Below are 23,377 nucleotides of genomic sequence, written 5' to 3'. Positions count from 1 at the left end.
GGGTATTGAGAAAATATCTGAGGGAGGCAAGAATGTAGGAGTTTGGACCTCTATCACTAGAGTCAATATTAATAACAACAATGATCAAATTTTATTGTGTATTTTCTCTATGCCAGACACTGTTCTCAGCATTTTATACAAGTTAACTCATTTAATTCTCATACAACCTCACGAGGTATGGATTATTACCTTTTTACAGATGAGCAAATTGAGGCACAGAGAAGCTAAGTTCCTTATCCAAAGGAGACAATCACCTAACCACTATGCATACTCTCTCTTCAAGTAAGAGGCCTGAACAGAGACTTCTGTAAAAGGGACGAAGGGAGGGGCTGCACCATCCAGCCATCACACTAAGCTAATGCCCAAGCTTTGGGTCCCCCAAGTCTTCCACACTGTCCTGCCCTCCTGCTCAGAAACAGAACCAAGTCAACTCAGAGTGAGTCTGTGCTCCATAACACAATGTCGCACCACCTCAGAAAAGCCCCCTGTCTGCAATGTCCTCCTTGCCCTTCCCAGACAGTATGAACCTACTTTCGGTGAAAACTGGGGTCCTGCATCCCTGACTGCCTCAATTCCAATAAGCCTCCTCAAAGAGCCCACAGTGACTCTTGGTTTTGCAGACCCACTTGGCACTTAGCTACATTAAGAATAACACAACACTGAACTCTTCCCAACTAAACACTGTAGGCTTCTTGAGGGCAAGAATTAGATGTTAGTCTTCCAAAAACATAGCACAGACCTAGCACAAATATCTGATTAACTGACTGAACCTGCCTGGGGAGCTTTTCTAGAACTACAGAAAAGAATTACAGTCAAGGATAAAAGGAGCATGGACAACGAAGCAGGGCTGTTGGCCTATTTTTCCAGCCCCAGAAAGACTATAGGACTCGGAATCGGGAGTCGGGATGTGTGGCCCATATCTTTACCTCTCTAGACTTTAGTTTCTTTGGCTGTAAAACAAGTACATTTATAGAATTTCTAGGGCTCTAGTCAACTCTGGGAAACCCTGGTGGCATAGTGGTTAAGTGCTACAGCTGCTAACCAAGAGGCTGGCAGTTCGAATCTGCCAGGCGCTCCCTGGAAACTCTGTGGAGCAGTTCTACTCTGTCCTATAGGGTCGCCGTGAGTCAGAATCGACTCAACGGCAGTGGGCTTGGTTTTTGCTTTTTTTTTAATTCAACTCTGACTAAAAAAAAAAAAAAAAAAAACTTCAACAATCTAGCAATATCATTAAAATTTGTAACACTGATACCCTTTCAACCAGTAATTACGCTCTCTGAAGTTTACCTGAAGGAAAAAAAACTAGTACACACAAGAATGTTCAATCCGGCACGGTTCATCCATTGCAAAGAAATAGAAACAATTTAAATACCCAGCATTAGGAGACTAGTTAAATAAACCAACTGTGGTATACCCAACACAATGGAATACTACAGCACCAGCATCAACAGTAAAATAGATGTATACATACTGAAATGGAAGATATTCAGTGAAAAGGGCAAGTGGTAAAACAATTTATGTAGTAGGAGTCCTTTTTTGTTTTAATAAGAAGAAATACATGGTGGCATATGAAGAGAAAAAAGTCTGTAAGAATACAATCTAAAATTGTTAATGGCTGGTATCATTTAGAAGGAATTCAAAGGAAATGTCACTTTTTATTCTTTGAATTCTTTTCAGCATGCAACATATATCCTGTTATTAGTTGCTGCTGAGTCAATCTGACTCGTGGCGAACTCATGTGCACAAAGCAGAAAACTGTGATCCACAGGGTTTTCAAGGCTGTGACCTTTCAGAAGCAGATTACCAGGCTTCTCTTCTGAGGTGCCTCTGCATGGATCACACAAAAACAGGGTCATACTATGACCCAAGCAGCAGGATCCTCTGAGGTATTTATTGAGCATCTTCAGAAGAAGGGCCCTAGGCATTCTAAATCAAGGCAAGAAGCCACAGCCCCACATAACATTTCACAAAGTCTGAAAGCCACTTTCTGGCTTTCACAACTGCTCATGTAACTCCAACTCCTATTTCCTACAAGCTAGTTGTCTTGGTTGTCTAGTGCTGCTATAACAGAAATACCACACGTGGATAGTTTTAACAAACAAATTTATTTCTTCACAGTAAAGTAGGCTAAAAGTCCAAATTCAGGGTGTCAGCTCCAGGGGAAGGCTTTCTCTTTCTGTCAGCCTTCTCATCAATGTCCCCCCAGACTAGGAGCTTCTCAGGTGCAGGAACCCAGGGTCCAAAGGAGGCGCTCTGCTCCCGGTGCTGCTTTCTTGGTGGTATGAGGTTCCCCTGTCTCTCTTCTTGCTTCTTTCTTTTATATCTCAAGAGATTGCCTCAAGACAATCCAATCTTATAGACTGAGTTCTGCCTCACTAACACAACTGCCACCCAACCTCCCTCATTAACATCATAGAGGCAGGATTTACAACATAGAGGAAAATCGCACAATACCAGGAATCATGGCCCAGCCAAATTGATGAACACATGGCGGGGGGGTGGGGGGAGGGACAAAATCCAACCCACAATACCAGTTGACAGCCCCTCCTGATTACCTTTTCCCCCAAAACAGGTGCGGATTGTGGAAAGAAAGGTAACTAGAGTGGTGGGGGGGGGGCGGGCAGAGTCCTCTGCCTTTGGCCACACAATCCAGAAGTCTCTTTCCACCCACCACGTGACAAACCCATTCCTTGGGGTCCTTGAAAACAAATATGCCAAATTTCTTCCAACTGAGTTAAATTCTGTAGAATCCGAATATTACAGCCTAGATAAGGAAACTCTTCAAAATAATGATGAACAAAAAAACATAAAATATTCCACCTTACTTTTAGGAGTCCACAGGATTTTACACTACACACACACACACCATTAGATCTTCTAAAATACCACATGCAATAGCAAATTACCATTCCTGTCCACTAAATAATACCCAAGAGAAAGTTAATGGACATCCAGAAGTTGCTTCTATGCATTTACCAAGGCCTACCCCATGATCTCACCACTCCTCATAACTATCCTATGAGGCAGAGGGCAAGCGTTCACAGTCCTGCGTTCTGGGTAGAGTCCTAAAATAGGCTAACTTTCCCAAGACTTCTGGGAGCACAGTGAGAAGCCTGGAGCACTCACTGGATCCTCACCCAGAAGAGCTCAAAGGCCCTGTTGCGTGCCACAGCAAAATCATGGTTGAGATTTTTGCCATCATTGCTAAGAAATGTTTACACTATGATTTCTGACCCTCCTGTGTGAATACCAGCTATACTTTGCCCCTAAAATTTCAAGTCTGGGGTAAAGGGTCCTTTTAAAGATATTCCAGGTGCCTACTTATGTATCACAGTGAACAGAAGGTACAAGTTCAGCAGAGAGGATAATGCAATGAAATGGTGTGAAAACAAGCTGAGGGGCTTCTTGCCCACTGGAGGTCCCTGGAAAGAGGTGAGTGGAAACGTGGAAGCAGGCTCATTTTACCATGCTATCATATTGAAAGCATGATTCAATCTATGTCAATAAACCCATGTGTGTCAGAGTAAAACTGTGCTCCACAGGGTTTTCAATGGCTGATCTGTGGGACGTAGATCACTAGGCCTTTCTGCCAAGGCACCTCTGGGTGGACTTGAACCTCCAACCTTTTGTTAGCAGCCTAGCATGTTAACCGACTGCACCACCCAGGGATTCCAATGTCAACTCTAGAAAAGTTTTATTAAATGATTGTATTTATTTTTCACAAAGACCTTGAGCTATTTTTTAAAAAGACAGGCCAGCAACCAGTTTCCTTCCAAGTTACTCTAGAACAATAAACAAAAATTCTCCAAGTACTAGTCTTCTAAAGCTTCAGCAGAGGGTGATGGAACTAAAGTTCTTGGAAGAGCACACAGTACACACTCACATTGCCCAGAAAATAGAATCCACAGGGTCACCGGTGTCCTTGTGGGTGCATTTTCATAAACCTGATGGCCACATTCATCTGAACAAAACCAGAAATAAACAAGCTCTTTTTACCCATAACGCATCTGGCTGTCCATCTCTCTCCCAACCAAATCCCTAAATACAGACTTGCTGTATTTTAGAGAGTAATTTACAAGTTGAGCACAGGGACACCCCACAATCAAGGAAAATATGTCCACCAAAAGGAGGTCAATTTTTGTATTCTGTGGCCGACAAGTATTTATACAATGCCTCAGATGGGTCCCCAAGACTTGGAAGGTGGTATGGCACAAACAGCATTGGACTAGAGGGCAGGACACTCCCAGTACAAAAATCTTTGACATTGCCATCTCCTCCTCTTCATCCCCATAGGTACTGTATCATTTCCTCTGACCTAGACTACTGCAAGAAGCCCCGGAAGCACAATGGTTAAAGGCTCTGCTGCTAACCAAAGGTCAAAAGTTTGAATCCACCAGCGGCTCGAGAAAAAAGATCTGGCAATCTGCTCCTGTATTGATTTGGAGCCCTGGTGAGGCAGTGGTTAAATGATTGGCTGCTAACCAAAAGGTCAGCAGTTCGAATCCACCAGCTGCTCCTTGGAAACCCTATGGAGCAATTCTACTCAAAGGTCAACACTTTGAACCCCCGAGCAGCTCCCTGAGCAAAGAGATCTGGTAATATGCTCCCATAAAGGTTACAGCCTAGAAAAACCTACTGGGCAGTTCTACTCTGTCATATACAGGGTCACTATGAGTCAGAATTGACTGGATGGCACACAACAGACTACTACAAGGAGCTCCTGACTGGTCTCCCTGACTCCATTCTCTGAAACAAAGATCTAGCTGCACTGCACCTCTGCTCAACCAGGTTCCTCTGCCTGCAGAATGGAATTCATCTCCTTAGCAAAACTAACCAGGCCCCTTTATGATCTGTTCCCAGGCTCCTCTCTAGTCAACTCCCTCTCAAACATGCACCCCACATTCTAGCCTCCTTGAAATGATTGATTTCAGCAGCAACCACATGCTTTTTCCCTCCTGCCAGCCTAGTTTGAATGTCGCCACCTCTAATGCCTTCTCTCAACTCCCCGGAACGCACGAGACTTCTCAAAGCTGTCATGGCGGTCTGCAGAGGCTTCCTCCTGAGTACTCATCACACTCCCAGGCTGACTCCTTGCTCCCTGGTGAGCCCCTAGGTGGGGCAGTACAGTTGAGTGGTAAGTGCACACAGGGAGCTGGGTTCAAATGCTGTCTCCAGAACTGAACTTTAAAGTTTCTTAAATACCCATAATCCTCAGCTTCTGCATCTGCAAAACCGGAAGTATAATGGCAGGATTGGGTTGTTATTCAGATTAAGAGAAATACTTTATGTGAGGCACTTAATATAATGTCTGGAGCTCAGTAAAAATTTCAATAAGTGGTGGCCGTTGTAATTGTTATTAATACATAACATATACTCACTAAATGTTTCTTAAATCAAAGACACACTAATCTCCACTAGCCTGAAGCAAACTGCAATTTCTCTAGGTCTCAGTTTTTTGACCTGCAAGTGGGAGGGTGGGGAGTAAAACGTACAGAGGAAGGAAGGAAGGGCCCGACTAGTACATAAGAACAATCAGAAAACAATTAAGTGCGAAACTCTCTAGTAATAATATTGTAACAATAACAAGAGATCTGAGAAATAACAACTGTTTCCTTAACTTGAGAAATGTATGGACTGCCACTATAAAAGGAAAATACTCTCTTGCTCTCCAGCTCCTACCCCTGCAGTGTGCACCTAAATTATTTTTATTATAATGTTACTTAAATATGTACTAACATAAAGCTAGGTAGGTCCTCCTTTGGCTTTAGGCCTTATAAAACAATAAGGCAAAACAATTTAAAACTCTGATATGAAACCAATAAAATTCAAAAGAACTCAACATGAAGTTACCATGACAGATGACGGTGATGATGCAGTTTTACAGACACTGCACCACTGCTCACAATGTGAATGAAGAACTGACCCCATTCGCGGCACTGGTTCCTCCTTGGGCTCTGTGAGCCCTTCAGCTACCAACCACTGTTCTCAAAACAAACTGTCATGAAATCTTTGTTCATGCAACTCACAGCCATCACCTGACCAAAATGCATCATTTCGGTACTAAGTCCGTATCTGCTCCTTCCCCATTTGCTGGAGACTACTAAAGGAGCACTCAAGCATAGGCCCTAAAATCTATGGCAATCTTTCAGATGCTACAGAATTTATGATTTTTTAAGGTTTATTACTGAAAAGAACATTTAAAAATTCAGTTATGGTTTTAAAAAATAAAAGCTTCTAGGAAAATGTCCTTAAACTCCAGTTTAAGAAACATTGTTCCATAAGAAAAGTGTCTTGCCACACAGTATCCAAAAGATCTTAGATATTTTAGATCTAACAGCATGCTGGCACTCTGTAAAGTGTTTTACATCCATTTATCTCTTTATTACTTTAACACCTAGAAATCGAAGGCTTGGAGAGAGTATTCAAAAGATGGAGTGGTGTTTTGAACCCCCTGATTCCAGAACCCTGCTCTCTGCCTCTTCAAGACAAGCTCTGTACCCAATAGATGGATTCTGATAGAAAGGGAGAAAAATGTGGAACATAATACCAAATTGTTATAGAATCCAGACTTACTGAACCTATTGAGGCTGGAGGAGTTCCCAAGTCCATTGCCCTGAGTAACTCTTCAAATCTTAAATTAAAACTATCCCCTGAAGTCACCTTTAAATTAACAGTTTAGCTCCAAAAGTAAAGATTGTCACCCTTGAGTATTGTGTTATTTTTAAAAGTTATCTATAAAGACCAAATGGGAATGGTGTCAGAAAATTGCATTGATTAAGGCTATGGTTGCAGAGTTGATCATTGTAACAGGTGTCAATAAGTTTTACACCCGTAAAAAGCTGAATTGGCGAAAGTTGTGCGATAGATATATTTAAAACAACTACAAAAAGAATAGCTGCTGAGGCTGCTGTGTACAACCAAACACGTCATAAGATTTAGTTCCTTGGTTTGGAGTTTTAGGGTCATGGTTTCACGTGACACCCCAGTCACTTGGCCTAAGAATGTGTTCAGTGCTTCTGTTTTACCACTTTGTCCATTGCATAGTGTCTAGGATCTTAAAAGCTTGCAGACGGTCATGCAGGGCTGGACGATTCGTCTCTATCTGCCTGGCGCAACAGAGGAAGGACAGTCAGGAATAGGAGGAGGATATGGAATATGTGGCTAACTGCCTCCATGAACAACTGCCTCCTTGGCCATGAAACTAGAAGAAATGGATAGTGCCTGGCTACCATTACCGAACATTTTGTTCAAAAATTCTACAGAAGAATCCTGATCAAAACGGGAAAATGCAAAACAGAATTTCAAATTCTCATGGACTCCAGACTTTCTGGAGCCATAGAGGCTGGATGAACCCCTGAAACTATTGCCCCAAATAATCTTTTTTTTTTTTTTTTAATTGTGCTTTAGGTGACAGTTTACAGCTGAGATAATCTTTCAGCCTTAAACCAGAAATATCCCCTGAAGTCATCTAAAAACCAAACAGTAGTTTAGCTTAACTAGTAAAAAATATCTGCCTTGAGCATTAAGCTCTTTTAAGAACTGTCTATACAGGATTAAAGTAACAACAGCAACTTGAAAGATTAGATAGGAACCTTAGGGGGCAATAAGTTTATGTAAATGGGGGAGGAACAACTCGGAAAAGGCAGGTGAGAATGGCTGCACAACTCAAAGGATGTAAACAATACCACTGAATTATACATGTACAACCAGCTGAACTGGTATATATTTTTCTGTGTATATTCTCAACAACAAAATAAATTAAAAATAAAAAAAGACCAAAGGGACCACAGCTATTTTAAAGTATAACGAGAAGGTTACAGGGCAGGGAGTTTAAGTCAGTGGAAGTGAAATAATCAGAACAAAAATAAGGAGACTGCTGACACAATTTGAAGAACGTAACCAATGTCACTGATCAGTATGTCTAAAAACTGCTGAATGGGATGGGTTATGCTGTGTATATTTTCACCAAAACCAAAATAAAATATTAATATAAAAAAAAGACAAGTCCTGTACCTGAAGAGCCTCAGCAGAGGGAGACCAGCAATAGACAATGTGAATCCACGGTAAAACAACCATGCGAGAATCAGAGACTAAGAGAGAAAAGATGGCATTTTGAGGAAAGAAATGACAGAATTTAGTGACAAGATGGGTGTAGAGGAGAAAGGAAGGATCAAAGGTAAGTCCATGAACATCTGAGACAGGAAGAATGGCCGTCTCACTCCTCAGAAATGGAAGCACTGGGAAAAGTTGGGGAGACAAGACCTAAATTGAAACAGAGTAGGTTTAAGACAAAAATAATGTATTCCAAATGGGGATGATGTCCTCTTAATACGTCACAGCTGGCGATGCTGAACATATTCATAGCAATGATGCTCACAATCCATGAAAATTATGTCCAAGATAAGACAGTCAAAGGTGCCCAGCACAGAAGAGATGGAGAACAAAGACCGGTGAGACAAGGGCACTGGATTTTGTCTCATTACTAGTCTCAATAGATCAGTGCACAGTAGAAGTCAGAATGTAGGAAGGGGAATTATGATGGCTAAGAAACAAGGGCAGCCTACCCATGACCAACACACGTGAGAACTCATTCAAGCAACAAGCATTTAACTGCCCACTATTTTTTTTTTTTTTTTTTTTATGTACTAGGCACTGTTCTAGGTTCAGCTGTGAACAAATGCACCTCTGGTCTCATACCATACTCTAGTAGGAGAGGCAAAGAACAAGTAAGCAAAAATACAGTCTAAACGTAGGTAGTAATAAGTGCTCTAAGGGCTAGGGGAAAAAAATAAAGCAGGATATGGAGAGAGAATAAATAAAGGGGGCAGGCATTTCAGAAAACGTCATCTGGTGTCTTAGTCATCTAGAGCTGCTACAACAGAAGTACGACCAGTGGATAGCTTCAATAAAAAGAAATTTATTTTCTCACAGTCTAGCAGAAAAAAAAAAAATTTTTTTTTTTTTTTAAGTAGGCTAAAAGTCCAAAGTCAGGGCTTCAGCTCCAGGGGAAGGCTTTCTCTCTCGGCTCTGGAGGAAGGTCTTTGTCATCAATCTTCCCCTGGATTAGGGGCTTCTCCGTGCAGGAACCCCAGATCCAAAGGACATACTCTGCTCCTGGCACTGCTTTCTTGGTGATATGAGGTCCCCCACTCTCTGCTCTCTTCCCTTTCCTTTTTTTAAGATAAAAGGTGGGGCAGGCCACACTCCAGGGAAACTCCATTTACATTGGATCAGGAATGTGACCTTAGTAAGGGTGTTACAATCTCACCCTAGTCCTCCTTAACAGAAAATTACAATCACAAAATGGAGGACAACCACACAATACTGGGAATCATGGCCTAACCAAGTTGACACATATTTTCAGGGGACACAATTCAATCCATGATATCTGGCAATCACCAAATCATCAACTGAACTCTAAATAACAGGAAGTGACAAGATGAAAATCAATGTTTTAAGCAATGAATGCTTAAAACCAGCCTAGATGCCGTGTTGATGTTAGACAAACAGCAGTAAAACCCACATATTTGAAGGTACAGTGAAATGTATACAAGCCGGAACTTGACGGGACTGCCTTGTTTTTCCAGGTCTCGTAAGTTTTCTGCCTTTGACAGGGTACAGCCTTATCATCTTCTATCACTCTCTATTAGTGGAAAATATTTGAGTTTTCCTTCTCTGACAAGTGTTTGTCTTATATAGGTTCTGGTTTGTGCAGGTTTTAACCATATTTCAGAACCGGTGCACACTGAGGGGAAAACTAATGGCGTCAGATACACTGAAGAATTAAAGAGGAGAAGCCGAAGATCCCGTGGGGGGAGACAAAACAACTTCACTATGTAGATGAGTATTACTTTTGAAATCCCTTTCAACTTGAATATTCTCTCAATTGGAAACAGATCCCAGAGCAGTGATATGCTTGAGGGAAGAGAAAGAAGCAGAGGAGGGATAGTCATATAAGACTTTGCAATCATTTAAATAACAATTTATTGAAGAGGACCTACTGGGTGCAGGGGTCCTGTGCTCATAAGGGTGAGTAAAAACCTGAAGGCACCTCCAGGAGGTTTAAGTGGGATCAACTCTGTTAATACAGATCCCATGTGGGGGGTGGCGGGGGAAGCGATGGTGAGACTATCATGCAGCTGGGGCTAGGCTAACGATCAGCTTCTGAAGCTTTCTCTGCTGAACAGGAGCATGGAGAGGCTACCACATGGTTGAACCCTGGCTAAGGACCGGTGGTGCAGGCTCAGCAGCAGATCAGTTAGAATAAGGCAAGTAAGCACCAAATCCACAGCTGGAATGCTGCCTACCAATCAGCATCAGAAAACAGTCTCTCTGTCTAAGCTGCATGAGTGGGCTCATCTTGACCATATTAAAGCCTCTTAGAGCAAAATTCTCAAACATTTCCGAGCGGAGTTGAATAAACAAAATTCTATGCGTGACCTGACCTTATCATGGAACCAGATGATGTTGATTCTGAGGACAAGGAAATATTAAGCTGGAATATTAATGATACGAAACTGCCACAGAATGTAAAAACAAAACAAAACAAAAAAACCTTACCGGTTCCAGGAATAGCCAGATTCCTACGCCAAGCACACCTACAGCTCAGAGGACAGGAACGCACAGAGGCACCTGAGCAGCTGGGCCATGCACAACATCAACAACCACAACTCCCGCATCCTAAAGAAGTCCTGCCTAGGCGTGGTGGTGTGCGGCCACAACTGCTCTGATGAGGGGGTGGCAAGGTCTACCTCCGCCCTGCCATCTGTGACACAGCCTGGCAGAAGCAGCAGAGGAAACACTGTCCCAACTGCAATGGGTCTCTGAAGCTAATTCTTTGCTAAGGCCATGAGGGCTTCCTGGTCACCAACTTCTGGCACAATAAGCCTTCATCTTTTTCCAGTTAAAGGGACAGTATGATCATCTAAAACCAGTAACCAAAGTAGAAGCAGAGGCAAGAAGAGTGACAAAGAAAGTACACATGGCATCTCCCTCCACCTCTCTGAAGCTGAATAGGGGCTCAGAGGCAGGGAACCCTATTTCCAGCAGATTCCTGTATAACCACCTGCAGCCAAAACTAGCAGTCACCCACTATGGCCAAATCCAGGAGGTGATCTTTATGAAGAGAAGGTACATGTGGATTTTAACAGCTACTTCCCTTCCACCACACACCATTCACCCCAAGAGGCCCCTTTTCTCCTCACCTACACCTGCCACCCTCACCATCAATGTTCCCTGTCAGTTTTCAAAGCTCATTGCCATCGAGCCAATTTCCAACACAGACAAATCAGAATTCTGACAACAAACTGAGGGCAAGACTTCTTTCTTCACACAAAAAGTAACATTTGGGGCCTGTCCTACTCCACTCTTAGACTCCCATTCTTAGTAAGGAATGAAAACTTGTCCCATATGTGAAGTGAAATGCTTTCTGCTTATTTTCACATTGTGGCTCTCAGCACCTCAGTTGCGTTATCTGTTGGCTTTCCATTGTCCCTGGTGAATATCAAACAGCAGAGATGTACAAAGCCCACCTACTTAGGATCACTGCATTTGTATTGGGGTAGTTATAGAGAATGTTGAATATACTGTGGAGTGCCAGAAAAAAAACAGTCCATCTTGGAAGAAATACAACCAGAATTCTCTTTAGAAATGAAGATGGCCAGACTTTGGCTCTTTTATTTTGAACTCATCATCAGGAAAGACCAATCATTAAAAATGGAGATTACACGTAAAAAGACCGGACTTAACAGTCTGACTGAGACTAGAAGGACCCCGGAGGTCATGGTCCCCAGACCTTCTATTAGCCCAAGACAAGAACCATTCCCAAAGCCAACTCTTCACACAGGGATTGGACTGGACTATAGGATAGGAAACAATACTGGTGAGGAGTGAGCTTCTTGGATCAAGTAGACACATGAGACTATGTGGACAGCTCCTGTCTGGAGGGGAGATGAAGGCAGAGGGGGTCAGAAACTGGCTGAATGGACACGAAAATAGAGGGTAGAGAGAAGGAGTGTGCTGTTTCATTAGGGGGGAAGCAACTAAAAATAAATATAGCAAGGTGTATATAAATTATTGTATAAGAGACTGCCTTGATCTGTAAATTTTCACTTAAATCACAATCAAAATAAAAAAAAAAAAAAACAGCCACTGAAAACCCTATGGAGCACAGCTCTACTCTGACACACAAGGCCCCCATCTGTTGGAACCGACTCAACAGCAACTGGTTTTACTGGATGCCTGGCACTGGCCTAGGCTCTAGGATACCTATCACAATTTCTGCTTTCATGGAGTTTACAGTCCAGAGAGAAAAACATCATTCGACAAAAAATTACAAGTATAATGCTAAAGGGAGAATACAGGTTATTATAAAATGTGTTGATTCAGAGGCTTCAGGAGGGCCTCCCTGAGGAAAAGACATTAAAACTGAGTATTCAGGATGAAAGGAAACGGGAAACCTAGGACAGAAATGAGGAGAGTGCTGACACATTGTGGGGAATGAAACCAATGTCAGGGAACACTTTAGGTACGAACTATTGAATGGGAAACTAATCTCCTCTATAAACTTCCATCTAATGCACAATAAAAATAAAATAAAATAATGGAGATTACATTTGGTAACATGGAGTGTCTGCAAAAAACCCCAATGAGATGGATAGACAAGAGAGCCACAACAATTGATTCAAGCATGCTGGTGATCATGAAGATGGCACAGAACTGGGCAACATTTCATTCTGTTATAGACAAGACTGTTGAGAGCTGAAGCTGATTGGGCAGCAACTAACAATACCTAGAATAACATGACACCTTGGGAATTGTGAGAAGGAAAGAATCAGGAGAGAGGGTTAAAGACTTACGGAGGTGTGGAAAGCTGAATTTATACCGGAAATATTTAATACTTTGTGTAGTTATGGGATTAGTTTATAAAATGTATTTTCTCATTGATTTCTAAGACTTACCAAACAAGGAATATGAACCAACTTAATTCAATACAGGCAACGAAGAGCAAAATTAAATGGCAGTATGTGCTTTGACAGGGATCACAACGGAAGGCCCCAGAGAGAGCTGGAGAAAAATGTAGTAACTAAAAAAAAGACCAGACTTACTGATCTGACAGAGACTGGAAAAACCCAGAGTATGGCTCCCAGACACCCTTTTAGCTCAGTAAGGAAGTCACTCCTGAAGTTTACCCTTCAGCCAAAGACTAGACAGCCCCATAAAACAAAAATGCGACTAAAGGGGCACACCAGTCCAGGAGCAAGGATGAGAAGGCAGGAGGGGACAGGAAAGCTGGTAACGGGGAACCTAAGGCCGAGAAGGGGAGAAGAGTGTTGACGTGTCATGGGGTTGGAAACCAATGTCACAATATAATATGTCTATTAATTGTTTAATGAGAATCTAGTTTGCTCTGTAAACCTTCACCTAAAGTACAATAATAAAAAAAAAAAAATTAAATGGCAGTACAAAGAGAAATCCTGGTGGTGGCAAACGGTCTCCTTTGCCTATCCTTCCTTCTTCTTCCTCACTGTCTTCCCCTTCCACAAGGGCTTACATTTTGTCCAGTTCATCTTTATTCTTTATAGCACCTGACTCAGTGCCAGGTTCGTAATATGTGCTTGATAAATGTTTGCTTAAGAAAGTCTTGGCATAATGAACATGATGCTCATCAGACAGCCATACTGTGAACACCAGTTCCTTTTGTGGCCTGAAGTACTTTACAACAAAGGTGAGCCTAGACATCAAATCTGAAAAGAAGCATGCAATAAATAGATAATTTTTTAATTAAAAAAAAAAAAAAATTCACAGCTGATGAGAAGTTTGATAGCTGTGGCACCTTCTCCACCTCACACTCACCACATTTGTAATAAGGTCATGTCTCCCCCCACAAAGCTGTGAGTAGCTCAGAGGAATAAGTACCTTCTTTAATCCCTATATTCCCAGTAACTAGCAAATAATGAAAGCTCAGTAAATGTTTGACTGACTGAGGCCAAGTTTTAATGACATGAGTAAAATAGGAGAGGCTGAATAATTAAAGGTTTGATGGGTGTGAGAAGCAAAACGGGCCAGATTCCTGCTGGGTGTCCAAAGCTAGTGACTGCCTCTAACCAGCTGTATGGCCCTGTGAAAGGCACTTCAGTTCTGAATCTCAATTCCTTCATTTGTAAAATGAGGGGACTGGAGCAAATCAGAGGTTGTTCAGTGGACAGGAGACGATTTTCTTTATCCTGAGGCCTGGAGAGAGTCTGTGTCTTTGCTGTTTGGAGCAGGGGATGCAGGCCTCCCCTTTGGTTGTTATTCCAAACAATTTCAGAAAGGACGTACAGCTCGTATGGCTGCCACCACAACAACTTTTGGGGTTTGTCAGCAAATTGACCTGCTGGTGAAGTGGCAGGCAAGGAGCTGGGCTAGGGGGCAGAGACAGTAGTGAGTGGTGCTAATGAGTTACACAGATCTCAGAAATGAAACAACAAATAGCCCAAGGAAAGAATTTAACTGTGAATGGAACTAATTTTTGTGTTTTCAGGACGGTTTCTGAATCTGTCATGTACACACTCAAGCACTCAGACACACAGTTAATCAGGGAGAGAAACAGATTTTGAACAGCGTAAAAGCTATAAAACAAATTTAAGAGCTGTTAGAGCAATAATTACCCATAGGCAAGACCACCGCTAGCCTCTGAAAAAACTTGTCTATTTACCATATGTACAGAGTGCCATCAAACTACATTTTGAGCTACTGAGAACTTTTTATTTAGTATCAATAGAACTACTTCCAAAACCCATAATCTCCCATACCAACTGCATTCCCCAAGATTACAGGAAAACCCACAAACTCTGCAGAAAGGAGTGAAAAGCCAACCTTATCAAAGGAAATCTTCCAGTTGTATAAAACAAAACAAAAAAAACACCAAAAGAACACTGTAACATTTCTAGTTGAATAACTTCTCATTCATTCATTAACAACCTCATTCTGAAAAGTATTAAATTACATACTCTATATTCTTGGTGACAGCAATGCCTAAAGATTATACAACCAAGTCAACTTAAACTAAAGGACAGACAAAGCCATGTGTTTGAAAATGCCTGCAAAATAATAAACGCCTGAGGGAACTGGATGGCTTTTCCGCTTCCAAGCTAAATAGACGGGGTAGGGGAGCTTTGCAAAGATCATAGGTAGGATAACCTTCACGATTACAGATAGCAAACCAGCCAATCAATTCCACACGAACCAAGTCAATCAAAGAAAAAGAACAACACATGAAATGTTGTGAAAAATGCACAGTTTTGATTTTTAAAACACTGTCAGCGCTAGAGATCGTATCAGGTCATTTGACTCGTGAGTGTTCCTGTGACAATGACTTGACTTTGTGTTAACTAAAACTTAAGCAAGGTGTCTGAGTTTCGATTCTCAGGCCTTCGGGCCCTCTCCCTACTTCCTGCACACCTTTGGACTACTGCACACTGACTTCCTGCACGCCTCTGGATTTGGGGTGCCTTCCTCCCTCCTTAAGGGTTACTTCAGCTACGTTCCAGAGACAAGCTCGGAGGTCAAAAGTTCGCAGTCCTCCGGCCCTCCATTAAAGCACAATCAGTATGTGCTTGGCAAGTTTGGCCGCAGCAGAGTGATTAATTTATGTAAACAAGTCTGAAGAGGTAACGCATCACTGCAAGGCAAAAGTCAGCAGGCTGAATATTGCCGTTCCGGGAGAGGCGGCTGCCAGGCTCGCCCGCCGGTCTGACGTTCACCGCGGCCCTTTCAACGCAACAGGTCCACGCAGGCAGAGCTTGGGCGGCGGGCATCTGGGCACCTGCCCACAGCTCCCCAGGCCCAGACCTTCTCCATACTCCTTCACCTCGTGTCCGTTCCCCTGACCAAGGAAGGCCTGCCTAGCTCCAGCTCTTCTGAGCACGGTCCGCCCGCGATAAAGCCCAGAGAACATTCCTCCGAAGATGCCGAGATAGTGCGGCTCCCTTGCGCACTGCCTACTTTCTCAGGGACCTGCCTTGGACAAAGGGGAGACGCATCCTTGCCAGTAGTGGAGGAACGCGGATGAGGGGAACGGCCCTGGGGTGCGATATGCAGTGCTCGGTCCGGCTGCGGACAGCCGGAGCCACCTGGTTCCTCATTTCCCAGGCACAACTGTTAAGTGTTAGGACGAAGTACCTGATGTGTACTTATCAGTCCAGAACGTTTCTCCAAACACACAAGCTCTCTTTCTAATTGGAAAACACCAGTTTGCTTTGTATAAAATGAAAAGAAACTTTTACCGCGGCGGAGGCCGGGGGAGGTAGGTAAGGGGAGAAAGAAGCAGGTGAATGCGGGAAGGGGTGGTTCCGGCGGGTGCTCCTAGCCGGTCCAGTCCAGTGCTGGGAGAGGGATCGAGAGGAAGGGAAAGGGCGCAGCTGGCGGGGTCCCACCGCGCTCCCTGGAGGGCGGCGCGCAGGTGAGGCCGGACACTCACCTCCGGCAGCTCGCGGAGCTGGTTGGCGTCCAGCAGCAGCTCTTCCAGGCTGCGGGCGTAGCGGTAGATCTCCTCCGGGACGTAGACCAGCGAACAGTGGCGCTTGTCGATGCTCTCCACATGACGGTTGCACCGCCACAGGGGGATGCAGTGGAACATCGCCGCCCCGCTGCCAGTGGAGCCGGGTCCCGAGCCGCGAAGACCCGGGCTCCGAGCCCGCTCCGCCCGGCGCCTCCGCTCCACCCGCAGCGCGCTGCGCGATCGTTGGCTCCCCGCCTCGCTCGCTGCTCGCGCCAGGCTTTGCTTTCCGAAACGTTCCCGAGAACCTCGGGCGGGAGTCCCAGACAAGTCCCAGAGCCCCCACCCGCCAACTGGCCTGTCCCCTCCCACCTTCCAGTCGCCACCACCGCCGCCGCTGCGGGAGCCACCGCGCGGAGCTTCCTACTCGCTGCCGGCGGGCGTACCGAGCATGCGCGGCAGTGGGCGCGCGCCGAGGGCGTTTCCTGGCGTGGGGGATGCTCCGCTCCGGGTTTTCTTGGCGACCTAGATCCGGAGAGGGTCGGGAAAGTCGCGGGTCAGGCTCTAGCTGTCCCCCTTACTCCGGCTGGGACCTGAGAAGCGTCGGGTCTTCTGAGGAAGCCAGACTCCGAGGGGACTAGGGGCAAAGTGCAAAAATAAGGCGGGGATGGGCGGTTTGGAGAAATTCGAACAACTCTAATTTTTATTTTTACTCACTCTCAGAGCGCTCCCCCTCCCCAAAACAACTTTCTCTTCCGGGGTCAGGCAGGACCGCCCCGAAGCGTACCTTGCGCGCTGTAGGCACCCGGAGCTACGGATTTTGGTTTGGTGTTGCAGAGTGTGTACTGCTGTTGCTGCTGCTCTCGGGCCACTTGTACGCTCGCTGCCCACAGCAACCCTAGAAGTGTGAGTGTGGCGACCCCAGCGCCGCAGGGCGTCCTGGCCCCTGCCCTGCCCTCTCGGCGGAGGCGTCACCTGCAGGCTTTGTAAACTGCAAGCGCGTCTTCAGTAATCATTGTTTTACATACAAAGAAATAAGGAACCCCCTCCCCGAACCACGAAAAGTTTCGGAGTCTCAGTCTGCGAGATTCTCATACTTGGGAGTGCGTCCAGGCAGGGGCCCAAGTGCAGAAACTGGAGCTGGCAAAGGTGAGCTTCTGGGCCGATTCCAGGGCGCCCAGATGTTGGACCCCGACGACTACCTCGGGCTGGGGGGAGGGGTGAGGAGGAGGTTGCACGGGGGCGCACCCTGCGTCTTGCCCTTGAGCTGCACCAGTATCCCGTCCCTGCAAAGTATAGACTGCTGCCCAAGGAGAAGTAACTGAGGAGGACTCGATAGGCTCACTGTTAGGTAATAACGACCATTCCCTCGCCAGCCCCACCACCCCCTCCCGCCTACGCCTTCCACTGACCAGGGCCAGGACCCTGGACTGTCTCTCTTCTCCCGGTGTGCTCGCACCACACTCCGCGTCTCGGAGTAACGAAATGCTCTCCTTCACAAGGGGGAGCCGACCAGTTCAAGACCAATCATAGGATTGTTTTTTCGGGATCTTCTCGGATGCCCAGCCCGGCCGTCCCTAATCTCCAAACTTTCCCTTTCAACTTGACTCAAACATGTGGTTCCACCTGTGGCCTCTGCCACGACACCACGGCTCTCCCACCCCCACTCCCGCCCCTGAGCTGCCATAGCTAAAATCTGGAGTCACGGAGTCCGCATTCTGCTGAAGATTGAAAGCTGAGCATGCTCAGTGGCCAAGACAAATTTTGGTCTGAAACTTGTTTTTGCAACGCGCCTGAAGCTCCAAGGCTTTGAGAGCAGCGCCGTGGAGCGGGGGCTCTTGGAGGAAGAGGAGACCGCCATGGGTTAGAGCCTAACGAGGCCACACACTCTTCCCTTAGTTCCAACTAGGCAGTGTACAGATGGGTTTCACTGGGGAGACGTGGGAAGGGAGACACTTCATCATTTCAACTCTACTAAGGAGACTCCTTTTTTCCGTGTAGGTCCCTTTCATTTCTAGCCCAGCCTAATCGCCTCAACTTAATCCAGTCAATAGCTAAACTCCTGTTGCTCCACCTTCTCCTTTCTTTGTTCTGATTTGATTCCTACATTCTCATTCAAGGCTACTTGGGCTTTCAACTTCAGCCCTGCTTCCTTCATCATGCATTCTACTAACACCTATAAAGCCCATTTTGTGCCACCCTAGTAGACTTTTGGAAGATGTCTGAATCTGGGAGTAATTCACTGTCTTTGGAAGTTTTCCAAATGCTTTTTAAATATAAAAATAAAGAAGTCCTGCTCTGTCAATAAATCTCATGTTGACTTTCTGAGATTATCTACTAGACTATTTTAATAAACACCAAATGTGTTTTAAAGATGTGGCCAGCCTTTTTAAAAGTTTAGACCTCAATAAGCACTTGTGTGCCTCTCCAAGGTGCTTACACTTCCTTGTCTTATGATTATTTTTGTGTGGCCTTATGGCCAAATTACCTGTTGGACAGCAGATACTGTCCTACTTGCTTTGTAGATTCCAGCAGTTACCACAGTGCTACATGCACATTGGAAACCCTGGTGGCTTAGTGGTTAAGTGCTACGGCTGCTAACCTAATGGCCCGCAGTTCAAATACGCCAGGTGCTCCTTGGAAACTCTATGGGGCAGTTCTACTCAGTCCTGTAGGGTTGCTATGAGTCGGAATCGACTGGAGGGCAACGGGTTTGGTTTTTTTTTTTGGACAGGCACACTAAATGATCAATACATTTTTGTTGCATTGACCCAAACACCAGTCAATAGCAGAATTCTTGACTTTCCTTGTTTCAAAGGATCTGCCAAGAAGCAGAAACATTAGTCTGATAAAAGAATAAGAAAAAAAAAAAAAATCAAACCAACATCTTGTCAACTGCAGAATAGGAACCAATTAGCCCTTTATCTTTCTAAAGAGTTTTAGGGTTTCCCTGTTTATATAATTTCTAGTTTCTTTCCCCATATTACAAATGAGCTTGACTCAGTGTAAAGAAAATTAAAAATACAATCTAAATCAACTTCTTTTTGGCAGAGTGTAATTTTTTCATTATTTTACTGTGAACCATTTTTAAAAGCCTTTGGAGCTAGAGATATCCGGATTTGAACACTGGCTCTGCCACCTAACGTTTTTGTAGCATTGCACAGGTTACTTAACTTTTACAAGCCCCAGTTTTATCATCCTTAAAATAGGCACAATGGCCCATGGGATGAGACAAGATTAAGTGAAATAATGTATGTAAAGTGCTTAGCAGTATGTTAGGCATACATCAGTTCGATCTTTGCCGACCAGTTGTTCTACATGACTAATAAACTATGGCAGAAGTGATTGTATGTCACTTTCAATATTAGGTTATTAAAGACATGATTTCTGTCTTTCAGTTCACTTGCTCTGGGGAAGCCAACTGCCATGTTGAACAATATGAGTGAGTCATCTTGGAGGCTGATCCTCAACCCAGTCAAGCCTCCAGATGACTGCAGCACTAGCTAACAGCTTCACTGCAGCCTCATGATAAACCCTGACCCGCAACCACTCAGCTAAGCTGCTCCCAGATTCCGGACCTTCAGAAACTGTGTAAGATTATACATGGTTGTTATCTTAAGGCTGCTAAAAATTAGGGTAATTGGTTATACACAATAGATAACTAATAAGTATACATCCTATGTATCAGACATCGTCTAGATTATGGAAGATACAACAAAGAACCAGATACATCATTCCCTCACAAAGTGTGTACTCTAATGTTAGGAGAATGATCAATGTTCAATTAATGGTTTGTTGTTGTTGTATGGTTTGAACATGGTGGCATCATTGATTTTTTTTAAGTGAAAGTCTAGTGTAGCTAGTAAAAAAAAAAAATTTTTTTTTAAGCTAGTAAGATGGGGTAAAATGGAGATTCAGAAGTGTCTTTTAGCTCTCTAGTGCTTCTATAACAGAAATACCACAAGTGGATGGGTTTCACAAACAGAAGTTTATTCTTTTACGGTCTAGGAGGCTAGAGGTCTAAATTCAGGGTGCCAGCTCTAGGGGATGAGTCAGAATTGACTCAAAGGCAGCAGGTTAGGCTCTAGGGGAAGAATTTATCTCTCTGTCGGTTCTGGGGGAAGGTCCTTGTCATCAGTCTTCCCCTGGTCCAGGAGCTTCTCAGTGCAGGGACCCCAGGTCCAAAGGACATGCTCTACTACTGGCACTACTTTCTTCTTGGTGGTATGAGGTCCTGTTCCTCTCTGCTCACTTCTCTTCTATATCTTTAAAGAGATTGACTCAGCATACAGCCTAACCCTGTAGATTGAGTCCTGTCTTGTTAACATAACTGCTATCAATCCTGTCTCATTAACATCCTAGAGGTTAGGATTTCCAACACGTAGGATAATCACATCAGATCATAAAACGGTGGACAACCACACAATAGTGGAGATCATGGCCTTACCAAGTTGATACACATTTTTGGGGGACACAATTAAATCCGTAACAAGATGTTTGGGCATATAAATTTTAAAATGATATACTACCATCCACCTAATAAAATGAGTAAAAATAGAAAGACTGACAAGTCCCAGTGTTACTGAAGATGTGGAGGTACTGAAATTCACACATTGCCGATGGGAAGGTGAATGGTACAATCACTTTGGAAAATGATGTGGAAGTTTCTTATAAACATATCTCTACCCTAATGATCAAATCATTTTCCGCTAAGTATTTACACAAGAAAAATAAAAACGTATGTCCACAGAAAGACTTGTTCACAAATGTCCATATCGGTTTTCGTCATAATAGGCAAAAACTGGAAGTAATCCAAATATCCATCAAATAGATAAAGTATATAGTAGATCAAAACAATGGAATACCACTCAACAATAAAGGAGCAAACTAATAATACATATAACAACGTAGAACAATCTCAAGAACAGTATGCTGAGCGAAAGAAGCCAGATGCAAAAGTGTGCATATTGTATGACTCCATGTATTGAAAATTCTACAATATTCAAACTAATGTAAAGTGGCACAACTCAGATCAGTAGTTTCTGGCAGTGAAAGGGAAGAGGAGATGGGAATAGGCAACACAAGGGGAGGATTGGTTGCAAAAGGCATGAGGAAACTCTGGGTCGATGGAAATATTCTAGATCTTGATTGTGGTAGTGGTTATTTCTTGATTTTGGTGGTTTGTCAAAACTTATCAAACTGTATACTTAAAATGGAAGCATTTTATTATATAAAATTTATACCTCAAAAAGGAGTCCTGGTGGTACAGTGGTTAAAGCACTTGACTGCTAACCAGGAGGCCGGTGGTTTGACCCCATCAGCCATTCCATGGGAGAAAGATGTGGCACTCTGTTTCCACAAAGATTACTGCCTTGGAAACCCTGTGGGGCAGTTCTACTCTGTCCTGTAGGGTTGCTGTGAGTTAGAATCAACTCGACTGCAACAGATATACCTCAATAAAGTTAATTTAAAAAGTTTACGAATAGTATATAGGTAAAGGTCAGCAGTTAGAATCCACCAGCCACTCCTTGGAAACCATATGGGGCAGTTCTACTCTTTCTTATAGGGTCACTATGAATCAGAATTGACTTGGGGGCAGTGGGTTTGGTATTGGTTTTTAAATATGTCCAACAAGCAGTTGTAAATTATATCAAGGTGACACGTAATGTTAGTCAGTCAGCAGATATTTATTGAGTGCTCACTATGTGCCAGGCAATGGGTTAATTTACTGGGGAGACAAAAAGGAATAAAACAGAGCTTTCAATCTTACTAGAAGAAAGAAAGGCAGTTATCAAGGAAATTATAATAAGTTATAGTACTATCGCGGTGAAATACCTGTTTTATTTTTTCCTGAGTCTAGAGAGGATGATCTTTTTTGTCTCATGAAGAGTAGCTTGAGTAACCCTCTGAGATACTTATATGCAGGTCAAATAGGCAAATCAAATCTTATGATATGCAAAGTTGGACAGTGGGAATAAAGACCAATTTGCAAAAAGATCATAGAGCCCTCTGGGAGAAGAAGCACTCAGACTCTAACCCATCTTCCCCAAATTTGAATTTAAAGATATTTTCTAGAGATTATATATCCCTGCTGTTAGCAAGGCTACACTCAAACCATTCAAAAAACTTGAGAGCCTATACAATCTCATGGGTAAATTAAACTTTAACAACCTTTATTATCAGGACCAATTTTATCATCCTAAAATCTCTCTGATTTTCTATCACTATTTAAATTAAAATTCTGTCCCTTATCCATTTCTTTTTAATTGGAGTGTTTAGTCCACTTATATTTAATGTAATTATTGATATGATTGGATTTAAGTCTACTGTTTTATCATTTTTTTTGTTTGTACCATGTTTTTTGTTCCTCTTTTCTCGTTTCCTCCATCATTTCAGTTAGTGAATATATTTTATAATACTTTTATCTGTTGATTTTCTAGCTGTAGTGGTTGCTCATTGGAATACAATATACATGCTTAAATTTTAAGTCTAGTAGAGTAAATATGCCACTTCATGTAAAACGTGAGATACATGAAATCATCTAAGTCATTTGCCACCCTCTCTGGTTGTTTTTGCTATAATTCATATATAACACACACAAAAAATATGTATTTATATAAAATATATATATGTAATATATTATATATATATTATATATGTTGTAAACTACACAATCAGATTTTATAATTTTTCTTTAAACAATCATATGTATTTTAAATGTATAAGAGGAAAAAATAGTCTTTTATATTTACCCACATGTTTACTGTTTCCAGTGCTCTTCATCTCTACCTGGTATCATTTCTATTCACCTTTTCAGTGCAGGTCTGTAGGAAGCAGATTTTCTTAGTTTTCTTTAATCCGAAAATATCTCTATTTTACCTTACTTCTTGAAGGATA

General features: G+C 43.2%; 1 protein-coding gene and 1 pseudogene across 1 annotated transcript in view; one reads left to right on the top strand and one right to left on the bottom strand.

The window, feature by feature from the left end:
* Window positions 1-16,838, bottom strand: part of LRRC1 (leucine rich repeat containing 1) — a 169,017-nt gene extending 152,179 nt beyond the window's left edge. The window contains exon 1 of the mRNA XM_003404423.3: window positions 16,463-16,838. Coding sequence (XP_003404471.1) covers window positions 16,463-16,621 — 159 coding nt within the window. The 5' untranslated portion in view covers window positions 16,622-16,838. The remainder of the gene's footprint in view (window positions 1-16,462) is intronic.
* Window positions 9,803-11,299, top strand: LOC111749817 (chorion-specific transcription factor GCMa-like; annotated as a pseudogene).
* Window positions 16,839-23,377: the final 6,539 nt, after the last annotated feature.

The sequence above is a fragment of the Loxodonta africana genome, chromosome 1 (assembly GCF_030014295.1).
Source record: "Loxodonta africana isolate mLoxAfr1 chromosome 1, mLoxAfr1.hap2, whole genome shotgun sequence".
Classification (NCBI taxonomy): Eukaryota; Metazoa; Chordata; class Mammalia; order Proboscidea; family Elephantidae; genus Loxodonta; species Loxodonta africana.
Note: the sequence above shows the minus strand (reverse complement) of the source record. Positions and strands in the feature narration are given on the sequence as shown.